This window comes from Xenopus laevis, chromosome 6L (assembly GCF_017654675.1).
Source record: "Xenopus laevis strain J_2021 chromosome 6L, Xenopus_laevis_v10.1, whole genome shotgun sequence".
Taxonomy (NCBI): domain Eukaryota; kingdom Metazoa; phylum Chordata; class Amphibia; order Anura; family Pipidae; genus Xenopus; species Xenopus laevis.
The window spans coordinates 51,096,536-51,109,190 of NC_054381.1; the positions used below are offsets into that span (position 1 = coordinate 51,096,536).

The 12,655-nt window shown below is 37.5% G+C and overlaps 1 protein-coding gene across 2 annotated transcripts in view; it reads left to right on the plus strand.

The window, feature by feature from the left end:
• Positions 1 to 12,655, plus strand: part of tgfbr2.L (transforming growth factor beta receptor 2 L homeolog) — a 61,126-nt gene that overhangs the window by 42,684 nt on the left and 5,787 nt on the right. The window contains exons 4-8 of one of the 2 annotated variants that reach the window (XM_018267470.2): positions 4,014 to 4,049; positions 4,749 to 4,917; positions 6,004 to 6,185; positions 8,242 to 8,398; positions 10,157 to 10,347. In XM_018267470.2, the coding sequence (XP_018122959.1) occupies positions 4,014 to 4,049; positions 4,749 to 4,917; positions 6,004 to 6,185; positions 8,242 to 8,398; positions 10,157 to 10,347 (735 nt within the window). The remainder of the gene's footprint in view (positions 1 to 4,013; positions 4,050 to 4,748; positions 4,918 to 6,003; positions 6,186 to 8,241; positions 8,399 to 10,156; positions 10,348 to 12,655) is intronic. The other variant, XM_018267471.2, reaches the window with a different exon arrangement.

The following is a 12,655-nucleotide window of genomic DNA, read 5'->3' on the forward strand; positions in this document are numbered from 1 at the left end:
CTCGAACAATTCAAGCAATTCACGTTTTTTCCAGCCGAAAACTTGAGTTAATCGAATTTTCGGCGGTAAAAAACTTGAATTGTTCTAGTTTTTTGGTAAAACCCTCAGAAAAAAACTTGCTTTAGAAAATTGAAGCCATCAAATTCTTCAGTGACTTATAAAAGCCTTTTAGCAGACACAAAGTTTTTGTTGGGGTTTTTTCTCCCCCTTTTATCACACCCCCCTCTCCCATTGAGCTTTTTACACTCCATGGATCTCCCTGGCACAGCAGTGAAAACTGAGATTTAGTTTCATGATCTATTGAGACTTTTGATACAATCAAACAACACAAAGAGTCAGGATGGAACTGCTTTCTGCCAGGCTGATGTTTCTCCTACTCAACGTAACTGAATGTGTCTCCGTGGGACTTGGGATTTTACTATTGAGTGATATCTTGTGTTAGGGAGCTGCTATCTGATTACCTTCCCATTGTTCTGTTGGTAGGCTGCTGGGGGGAGAGGGGAGTTTTGTGAAAATGGTAATTCATTGTGCACATCCTTACCCCCCCCCCTCACAACATCTAAGTTAAAGGGGAACTTTCTGGCTTTCAAACCAAAATTTGATAAAGAGGCCCACATAACACAGAAACCCCTAATATACCAATCACAGTTACGAGTTTCTTCAAAAAGTATGAATACATGCCATTTTCTATGCTGCAATCCAGCTGTGTAACAGTTCTTCACTTTCTGCATCATTTGAAATCCTGGCAGGGAAGGAGGGACTGATGTTACAAAATGTAACAACTTCTCCACAGATTACAGACAGCATGCAGGAACTACATAACCCACAATGCATTGCACTATGATGTTCAATTCCTTATTGAAATCATGTGTGCAGGGAATTGTGGGGTTTGGAGGATGCAGGCTATGGAGAGCTGGCTGTTGATACAAAGTAACAGTAGTCAGCCAGCTCAGCAAAGTAGTCAGAAAAATCAGCAGAAGAGCAGGGGGCTAGGCTTAGGGAACTGTCAGAAACCATTAAAAATCATGAAAAGTCTGCATATTTTTTAACTGATGTATATTGCAAAGTTGCTTGAAATTATGTTTACTTTTCAAAAAGCTTGTTATGTTTTTGTGGAGTTCCCCGTTAATTAAAGGATACTCTGTTAGAGCCTTTTATTTGAAAGCTGCACAGGTAGGGTATCAATCTGCATTGGGGCTTGGGGTATTCCAGAGAACAGTGTTTTCTTTCTGAAATTGCAAATTGTCTCAGAATATCACTCTCTACATCATACTAAAAGTTATCTCAAAGGTCCCTTGGGAATGAATAGAGAGTGGGTGATTTTTTTTCTGTGGTAAACTCATCAAATTTTGATAAATCTGCCCCTAAAACATTGAGTTTACTTTAAGTTAAAATTAGTTTAACCAGGTTGATCATTGGCTTAAAGCAAAACGACATCAATTATATTATTGTACTGTGTATGTGTCATGTGATGGCATTGTTATATTATCTGATGAAAGCTAGTGAATCTCTGCTCTATCATATTTGGAGCTCCTTGACATTACACTGATGATGTATTGATATGAAATCATAGAGCAGGGAGACCCTCTGATCTTATGTACTTCAAAAGCTGCCAGTATCCTGGGGATAATGATAATGGGCCCCAAGGGAGACTTGGAGTTCACGAAGTTCGACCTGTGGTAGGATTTAAAATGTAGGGGACATTCAAGAATGTAATCCAAGTATGCTTGTTCTTGTCAAGCTCGATTTAACCAAACAGTATAAGGTTACAAACACAACAGAGAGAAGTGGTTCTTTGGGATACAACTACCTGTCCATAGCAACTTGGTGACATTGGGGCAGTGCGAACCTAGCCTTAGTAACACGATGCTGTTCCACTGGTGTAAACCTCATTACCCACCTACAGTAGCCGGTGCAGGCAGCTGAGCATTATAGTATTTTTCCTTTAGTTAGCAGATATATCTCCCTCGCCATTATCTCTGCAAGATGATCTGGGCAGTTTGTTATTAAATGACTGCAATGCTTCATCTATGATCTTGTGCATGTCTTGCTGCAGCCCCTGTAATATAGGAACATTGCCTAACTAACCCATACCTCTCAGATGTCTTAGTTTTAGAGAGATCTTAGTTAAAGGTACATGGCAGGGTGTAACTGGGTATCAATTGACAGACTGGGACCTGGCTCCCATCGTAGCTTATTGCATACAAAGCGGGAGCAGCAGCATTGTATTGTTATGATAATTGTGTTGTTATACTGCCTGCAATACTGTTTGATAACTTTCCAACTTTACAAATGAGCAGTCTTTATTGATACAACTTCACTAAAAGCTAAAAAGTATGCTTTCTTGCACATGCATTCTTTGCATGCAGGAGTCATTGCGTTGCTTCTACAAGCAGATTATAAGGATCATGATTATTGCATATGTGTAACAACCACATAGTTGTTATCTCTAGGCCAGTGTTGGAATGGCCAACCATATACTAATAACATTTGTAACCAAACTATTAAGTCTATAACTCTCCACAATAGCGCAATCTGTTACTTTTGTTTTGAATGATGTCATTTTTCCTTTCTAGAAAAAAAAAAAAAAAAAAAAAAAAAAGTTATCTCAAAGGTGAACATCCCCTTCAATGCAGAGAACACTTTGAGTTAACCCTGTATACAAGAATTTCTTGTTTTCTGGCTTGTTTTATCCCCTCCTGTCATTCCTCTCCTTCATGTTAATGGTGCATCAATGATATCCTCTTTTCCTCCCAGTCTGAAATTCTCTTTCATGCAAGACTTTTTAGGATCTAGGTTCATCAGACTATATCAAAGATTTGCAGCCGCAGTTTTCAATGGTAGTTCAGTGAAGCTCTAAACCTGGTATCACTTCTTCCAGTTGCTCACTGCCTGTAGTGCTGTCTGCCTTTTAATGGGAAATGTGAGACCAATATCAAATGTCACCAAAGATGCTACGATAACTTTCACCTCATTAGTATACATTTGGAACGTGCTGACATTTAATTTCCATGCATTTATGGTTAGTTGAACGTCTGAGAAGATCGTCAAATGAAACATTTACTGCTCTGTGAAATATATATCCTGCCCTGGCTATGCTTGAATTGCTTTGGGGAACTCTTAAATCAGTACAAGTACGCATAATTTCAGTCTCAGCGTGTACCTCCTAAAATAATTTCAGTGCAGACTTGGCCTTCGTAAAATTGAAATAACAGTAACTGTCCCCTTTGAGGCTTAGTTTGAAAATAAGTCATTTGCCAAACTCCCTCTCCAAGGTAAACTCATACGCTGGTGGTTTAAATAGCAGTAAATAGCTGGCAGTTACCAGTGGAAAATTATCCCAAAAGTGACAATTGCTCTTTTTTGCTTAGGTGCATTAATAAGTAGTATTAGTATTCTTTTAAAATAATATCACAATTTTACATGAATAAAGAAATTAGGGATGCACCGAATCAGCAGGATTTGGCCGAATCCTTCTGCCTGGCCGAACTGAATCGAATCCTAATTTGCATATGCAAATTAGGATTTGGTTCGGTATTCGGCCAAATCTTTCTCGAAGGATTCGGGGGTTCGGCTGAATCCAAAATAGTGGATTCGGTGCATCCCTAAAAGAAATATAAAGACCCGACCTGGCCCTATATAGTTCTGGGCTGTAGCGTGGCATTTAGGTGCATCCAGGTGTGTTTAGCAAAGTACAGTATTTTTAACTCAATATCACCTTTTAACCCTACATGAAAAATAAAACAGTGCATTGCGCTTGAAGTCAAGGTGCACTCATGTGTAATGTAGCTTACCTTGAAAGGCAATTGGTCTTGTCCTTATGCTTAAAGTATTCAAAGTTTGATGCATTTTTCTTTCTTAATTTCTGTGCAAATGCAAGATTTAAGATGAAAACATCTAACGATGGGGTAAATCAGACTTTAGCTGTTCTATGCAAGTCATGTGATTTGAGACTAACAACACTTCCTTTTCCTGTGCGATTTCTACACTAATACCCTTGTATCTTTTTCTAGTTACAAATAGGAATTCTCCACCCAGATTACCAAATGGTAAGTCACCAAAGGACCATTATGTTCAACAATCATAGATTATCAATTTGCTTTTTAAAGATACATACACATGAGCTGGTATATTCTGTTACACTTAGGGCCTTGTTTATCTGAATATTAAAAAAAAAAAAAAGATTTGAGCAAACTAAAATCCATGATTGGACCTTATTTATTATTAAAAAAGCATTAAATCGGATCAGGGACAAATCCAGTTTTTTCCCAAATCGCTTGTTTTTTTCAGATGTTTGCAAAAAAAAGTCAGAAATAGTTGGATTTTATGGCTAATTCTAGCGCAGAAACGTCCAAATAGGATAGGGACCTCTACCATAGACTTATATACAAGCTTGGTAGGTCTGAGATGTTGGATTTTAGAATTCAGACTTTTTCCATTCTCAGAGTATAATAAATCTTGAATAATTCAAGGTTTTTTTCCACTTAAAATTCGGATTTTACTGTAAAAAATAATTCTAATTTTTCAAGTTTTTGGCATTCTGACTTTAATAAATAGCCTCATGGTATACACAATAAATATATAAAGTCAAGATGCACTCAGATGTAGCATACCTTTAAATCAGTTTTTAAGTGCTCTTGTCTCTGCACCCTTGTGTATAAACTTTTCATTGTTTGGTAAATTTTTTTATTTTTAAATTAAAGTCTATGTATGTCAACTCTGAAAGTCAACTCTTATGTTTTTTTTAGATGGGAAACATTCAATTATCAGTAGCGTTCCTAAACCTATTCATGTACCTGTTGTATGCAAGTCATGTGGCATGAGACTGACAACACAATGCGAAAAGGAAGGCTGGTGCAACAGCACATGTGAAACTACCAAAGATTGTGAAAATGGAAATGTTTGTGTAGCTATATGGTATGAAAATTGTTCTCAATTCAGTTTCATACAAAATATAAATTATTATTACATTTTCTGAATCACTGAATCAAAAACTGAGTGGACAATGAATGTGTCCTTACAGCCTGCCCACCACAATAAGATGTAGCTGGTACACATTTGGGAGAAATCAACACCCCTCCAATACATAGTGAATAAAGTACCCCCTCTATATCTATATCTACCTATATCCTGCAACAGGGGGTACTTTATTTATTATAATACACAAGTTTCAGTGAGTCTTGTGACAGAAATGTCATCACTACTCACCGTTTATAACTGATGACATCACTACTCACCTTTTATAAGGATATCCTTTACAAGATATTCATGGCTTTTGTCTATTATAATAGAATATACCATCAAGTTGCACAAATTGCCTGTGGCTATTGTGCCTTGATATAACATATCTCCCAACTGTCCCGTTTTTGCCGGACAGTCCCGATTTTGACAGCTCAAAAAGAAGTCCTGGATTGTTACTGAAATGTCCTGGCTTTCTCCTTGATCTCCTGCACGGAACAGCCAGAAAAAAGCTTAATTGGCTTTTGCCAGAGAGCCCTGAACACTCAGCAGGTGTACTTCAATACTTTTGTAACAATTTAAGATAAGCGAAGAAGCAATTGTAACAATTTAACATAAGCAGGTCTCTTGGGGAAACTGACTTGCAGCTTAAAGGGCAACTCACCTTTATTAGCAAAACTGTAATAACTCATAAAAACCACAGAAATGTATTCAAATTTTCATAACCTGTCAAATTTTGTAAAATGATCATGGTAATCTACATGGTGTGGCTACAAAAATGGGCATGGTCACAATTCTATTTTTGTCCTTTCTATTTCCATAATGTTGGGAGGTTTGATATAACATGTGTCATGTCTCCACTTTAAGTTAAGTCCAAACAGTAGGCTTTGGACATATCTAGTTGTTACACAACTTAAAGTCTGATTGGAATGCGAGCGCCACTAGGGCAGGGATTGAGTTCATTTTTCAAAAGGATTTTAGGTTACTTGCTAAAAAGAGCCTGAGTGAATATGTTGTTAATATGGACATATCCTTCCACCTCAGGAGAAATAACAACGGCACCTTTACTGAACAATTATGCCATAACCCTGCACAGAAGCTGTATGGACACACTGTGGATTATCAGAATTCTTCAAACTGTATCATGAAAGAAAAGGAGTCAAATGGAGAAACAATGTCCATGTGCTCCTGTAACACCAACGAATGCAATAGTAGATTCTTCAGAGGTAACTAACGCAAACTCAGTTGTCTGTATTCATTGTTTTAGTTGAGTTTGGTCACAAATGATCATATCTGAGTAACATTGTTTTCAGTTTTTTTACATAGGTTTTTAAAAAATGCAAAATTTTTTGGCCAGACCTGGTTAAAAAAAAATGTTTCAAAAGTTTATTGTAAATAATTTAGGAAATATTTATTCGGAGATTATATTTATTTGGGTGTATATATATATATATATATAGTAATAGAATGCTGATGCACACCAGGATTTTCTTTTCAAAGTTACTTTATTTAATCGACGTTTCGGTCCACGTCTGGGACCTTTATCAAGACCAGTCCCAGACGTGGACCGAAACGTCGATTAAATAAAGTAACTTTGAAAAGAAAATCCTGGTGTGCATCAGCATTCTATTACTATATAAGTCATTCTGTCTTTGCACCCAGGTGAAGTTTTTTCTAAGTGTGTGCTCAAGCCTTCATCGACGTTTCAGCTCCATCTTGGAGCTTTCATCAGGGAAAGAAAAAAAAAAAAAAAAAAGCTCCAAGATGGAGCTGAAACGTCGGATTTAATAAAACCTCCTTTGCATCAACTTCTTTTTGTTTGTAATTCCTTGGAGTGCTGTCACACTGCAGCACTATATATTGATTTTTTCGACCAGCACCCAGGTTAAGTTTTTGGCTGAAGGTGTGCGTCCATACGAACTGTATATATATATATATATATATATATATATATATATATATATATATATATATATATATATATGTATGTATGTATGTCTATATTAGGGATGCACTGAATCCACTATTTTGAATTCGGCTGAACCCCCGAATCCTTTGCGAAAGATTCGCCGAATACCGAACTGAATCCAAATCCTAATTTGCATATGCAAATTAGGGGTGGGAGGGGAAAAAATGACTTCCTTGTTTTGTGACAAAAAGTCGTGATTTCCCTCCCTGACCCTAATTTGCATATGCAAATTAGGATTCCGATTCGGTTCAGCCAGGCAGAAGGATTCAGCCGAATCCGAATCCTGCTGAGAAAGGCCGAATCCCGAACCGAATCCTGGATTCGGTGCATCCCTAGTCTATAATATAGATATATATAGATATATATATATATATATAGATATATATATAGTCAGTCTTATAAGGTGCACTCTTAACCAACCACACCAACTGCCTGGGTGCTAGGTAACACCATAATGCATACATTACCAAAAATAACCGCACTCCAAGGACTTTCTCAAGTGAAAAACACACAAAATTAATTTCATCGTTTCGGCACAATCACTTGTGCCGTCTTCAGGAAGACAGCCCAAGTGATGGTGCCGAAACGTTGAAATAAATTTTGTGTGTTTTTCACTTGAGAAGTCCTTGGAGTGTGGTTATTTTTGGTTATATATATACATATATATAAACAGACTGCAGAAAACAGCAACAATAACTTGGGAGCTGATGAACAACCAAAGTATCAATAGCTATGAATAAATCTTGTAGCACATTGTTGTGCTCAGGGTACAATTCAATATTCTGTACAATTATTTTCCTCCCAGTAATCTGGTCAAAATTCTATAGAAATGAATGAAAAGTTGTGACTTTTTCCTATTTAACCAGATGCAGAGAATGTGCAGCACAATGCTGTCTTACAGTCTCTATTGTACTACACTGTAGAAGCCTCTGCACTCTTCTATTAACAGTAACCTTCCCCCACTTTGTCACACCATTGCATAGTGGAGCTTCAGCTGCTTTACAGACAGTGCACTTATAAAAGCACATTGTAAAATAAAAAGTGTATAACATTTTTATAGCGGGGGAGTATAGTTTTGCAAGAGACCTAATAACATAGAGTGGCATTGCTCTTTAGGATGTAAGTGAGCAGAGGAAGTGGAAGAGAGAAAAAATGAAACTAGTAACTTGTAATTGGCAAAATAAGGTTACAATTGTTGTCGAAACGGACTACAACCTGACTGTTCCTATTGTAGTTCTAAATTTCATTTACCTACAGCTTTGTAGTGTTTTCCAAAATAATTATTTCTCTACTAATTAACCTGTATCCTACAGACCCTAATAACAAAATAGACACCCGTGGTACAAAAAAAGGATTGTGCAAGTTTTGTGACGAGATAGAGGCAACGTGTGAAAACCAAGGCTACTGCACCAGTGTCTGCGTCAAGAACTCCATTTGTGCTAACAAAGGAGAAGTATGCGTAGCTATATGGTATGTATCCTTATCCTTTGCTAGAAGTGTAGATCATCTCTGGGAACATGTACATGTGTTTGGTCCCTGGGACACATCATTCTTGTAACCATGTATTGTATGCGTAACCATGACAATCCATGCTTTATTTTAATTGACTAGCGCAACTAGCTTAAGATGGCGCCACATTTTTTTTTCAGTCCAGTAACCTGAGTCAGTACATGTGACAAAAAGAGTTAATAGGTTATGTTCCTGCAATTTCCTCTTCATTATTTGACATGGGCATATAGCACTTTTTACTTTTAACAGTTAGACAGGTTCATGGGATTCTGTCATGCTTTTTATGGTGTAGTTTATTTATTTCTAAACTACACTCTACCATATAACATTTTATTCTTGAACTATTAAATGCTTTTTCTTACTTGCTACTGTATGTTGGTGTGTCATTGTGCTTGATCCTGTGCCTCCAGAAAGAGCCAGCATTTAAAGGGACACTGTCTTGGGAAAACATGTTTTTTTTCAAAACATATCAGTTAATAGTGCTGCTCCAGCAGAATTCTGCACTGGAATCCAATTCTCAAAAGAGCAAACAGATTTTTTTTATATTCCATTTTGAAATCTGACATGGGGCTAAACATATTATCAGTTTCCCAGCTTGCCCAGTCATGGGACTTGTGCCAGCACTTTAGGATGGAACTACTTTCTGGCAGGCTGTTATTTCTCCTACTTAGGGCTAGTCCACACGGGGAGATAGCGACGCGTTTGCGGTCGCGGCGACAAAGCGCCGCGACCGGCGCAGGCGACAGTTTTGTATGGGCGCCTATGTAAAAACGCCTGTGCTAACCACACGAGGCGATGCGCTTTTCAACAGTCGCCTGAAAAAGCCTGGCTTTTACTATTGAGTGTTGTTCTTAGATCTACCAGGGAGCTGTTATCTTTTGTTAGGGAGCTGTTATCTGGTTACCTTACCATTTGTTCTTTTGCTAGGCTGCTGGGGGGAGAAAGGGAGGGGAGATATCACTCCAACTTGCAGTACAGCAGTAAAGAGTGACTGAAGTTTATCAGAGCATAAGTCACATGACTGGGGCAGCTGGGAAACTGACAATATATCACCATTAACTGATGCTTTTTGAAAAAAAAACAAGTTTTTCCCATGACAGTATCCCTTTAACAATGAAACTGCTCTTACTCAATGTAACTAAAGGAATTGCAATGGGATTTGGATTATTAATATTGCTATTTGAGTGCTGTTCTCATATCAACCACTAGGTATGGGAGCATTTGTAGCAATGCAGGTGTCTGGGAGCTGTTAACCTGTTATCTATGTTTTGTTAATAGACTGCTGGGGGGAGAGGGATAGGATGTGATATCACTCCAACTTGCAGTACAGCAGTAAAAAGTGACTGAAGTTTATCAGAGCACAAGTCACATGGCTGAGGGCATCTGGGAAACTGACAACATGTCTAGCCCCATTTCATATTTTAAAATTAAATATTAATACATCCGTTAGCTCTTTTGAAAAACAGATTTCAGTGCAGGATTCTGCTTGATGAACACTAGTAACTGATGCATTTTCCTGTGACAAAATCCCTTCAAATTTTAGCGTTTGAAAATTTGGTTCATAGTGCAAAACTCTCATCATAAAGTACAGATCTATTTATTATTGTCTGTATTCACACACTGCAAAAAGTACTTAATGGCGTTAATAATTCTGTTTAACTCATATCTTAATAGACATTAATATGATGTTTGGTATTTTTACTTTTTTGTGTTTTAAAGGAGAAATAAGGGTGACAACATCACTGAGGAAACAATATGTCATGACCCAAAAGAGAAACTCTATGGCTATTACTTGGATGACTTTAGTTCCAAAGAATGCATCATGAAAGAGAAAGAGACAAGTGAGGGGACAATGTTCATGTGTTCATGCGTAGGAATGCTGTGTAATGAAAACTTGTTTTTTTCTAAAGGTAACGAATTTCTCAAGTATTTTTACATTATTGCCTGTTGGTGTTTATGCTCCACTTATACCTCACCTCTACATTATTTTTTCTACTTTGAGACTATTTGCTTTTTTACTCCCTTAATTTGCCAAAACACTTTATTAAATCCAAAGATTCATGTGGGTAATAACATAATCACTATAGTTGACAGTATTTGATATTGGTGTACAGTGAGCTGATACTAGAAAATAATAGAAAGTACCCGGCCATGACTAATAAGTTGGTGTGAGTCATTTTTTCATGCCAATTTGTTCTTTATTAAGGTGGCCATACACAGAAATATGTAGGCAGTGGTTTTGCCCATTTCATCTTTAATGATCAGCAGCTGTTATATATAGGTGTCCCACAACAAAACACAGACTGTAGTGACTCTACCTAATTGCTAATTCATTTGACTGGCCCGTTAGTGTGACACTGGCAGACCTGGAAGTTCTAGGAGGCTGCACCTCCCTTGCACTTCATTTGAACCATCAGCTGCACAAGTGTATGCTTACTGTTTGGAATGTCATGGCCATAGCCATATACAGCAGAACCTCAATTTAACATCCCCTGATTTTAAGTAAGGATACACCTAATCCACTATTTTGGATTCAGCGAACCCCCGAATCCTTCGCGAAACATTCGACCGAACCGAATCCAAATTTGCATATGCAAATTAGGGGTGGGAAGGGGAAAATTTTTTTACTACCTTGTTTTGTGACAAAAAGTCAGCCGTTTTTCCCTCCCGCCCCTAATTTGCATATGCAAATTCGGTTCAGCTGGGCAGAAGGATTCGGCCGAATCCGAATCCTGCTGAAAAAAGCCGAATCCTGAACATAATCCTGGATTCGGTGCATCCCTAATTTTACGTTTTCCCTCATTTTACATTGTTGTTTTATGGTCCCACCTATATATTGTGCATAATACATTTCCCTGATTTTACATTTTCCTGGATTTTACACTATTTTTTCTGGTCCCCAGAAAAACATAAAATGGGGGTTCTACTGTATTGTGATAACTGACTTTAAATCCATTTCCCAGGTAACGTTTCTGTTGAATCCATTCACATATTATACAGAAAGGTACACAACCATATACTGTAGACAATGGCACTCTACTTTGTAACCAATCTTGTCTTAAAGATCTTTAAAACATAACCTATAATGCCCACATCATAGTATTTATAATCTGTGTAGCCTCTGTATGACGTTCCACAGTTTAAGGGGGTTATTCATCAAAGTCCGAATTTATCTCAATATTTTCTGAAAAAAACTCAGACCAAATCTGCACAGGTTTTTTGGGCTTATTTATTAATACACTTTCATGAAAATTTTGTTTGCAGGGGAAGATTTTTCATCTGATTTCCACAATTTTTTTCCGATTTTTCACCCGAAAACTTCGGGGTATTGCCAAAAACCCAGCGCACATCAAAAAATTATTGGGACTTCTCCCATTGACTTATATGCAACCTCGACAGGTCTGAGATGCCGGATTTTCAGATTCGGACGTTTCCATCCTTGGGGTTTAATAAATTCCTAAAAATTTGTGATTTTTTAAAAGTCTGAGTTTAGTAAATAACACCCCTAAAGTGGATCAGTGCCTGCCCTACGGCAACAGATAAATCAGAAACGAATAGGGTATAGTATGTTTAATTTCTTCAGGTAGTAACCCGGTATCAGGGTAACATTTTGCATCCCCTTTAATCAGTGAAAGAGTGTGCAAATATTGTTCCAAAACCTCCACCATTGGCCAAAGTGCCTACTTACAAACCAGTGGTTAGGTATATTGCATGTACAAGCTCCCTCTCTCCGAATATTAGAAGTGCTTGCTTGGCAAGATAGCTAGCTTCTGGGAGATCTAATCATCATTTTCACATGAGATGGGAGGGGCACTTGTTAAAATTCCTGTCTGTCTCACAGTATCTACAGGGAGAGGAAAATCCCCTATTCTGGCATTATAATAATGACAGCAAAGGGATGATAAATGTTTTTGGCAAAACAGAGATTTTTTTTCCTCTGGGTATAGAAACTGGGTGGGCCCATTTGAGCTTTTGCTAAAAGCATTTTTCAATTTTTAGTATATTTAGTCTTATTTCTTTTGTATATCTGGGTCAGGTTATCTCTGAGTGTTTGTTCTGTAACTGTCAGTCAGATTAACAGGTATTAACTGGTATGGAAGGAGTAACTTTTCATACTGTTCACCAGAGCCTTGTTGCATTATATAGTCAGGTCTAGCTTTGTCTGTCCCAACTGTTGAAAGTAGATTATATTGTGAATATTTTTTTGGACCATCAACA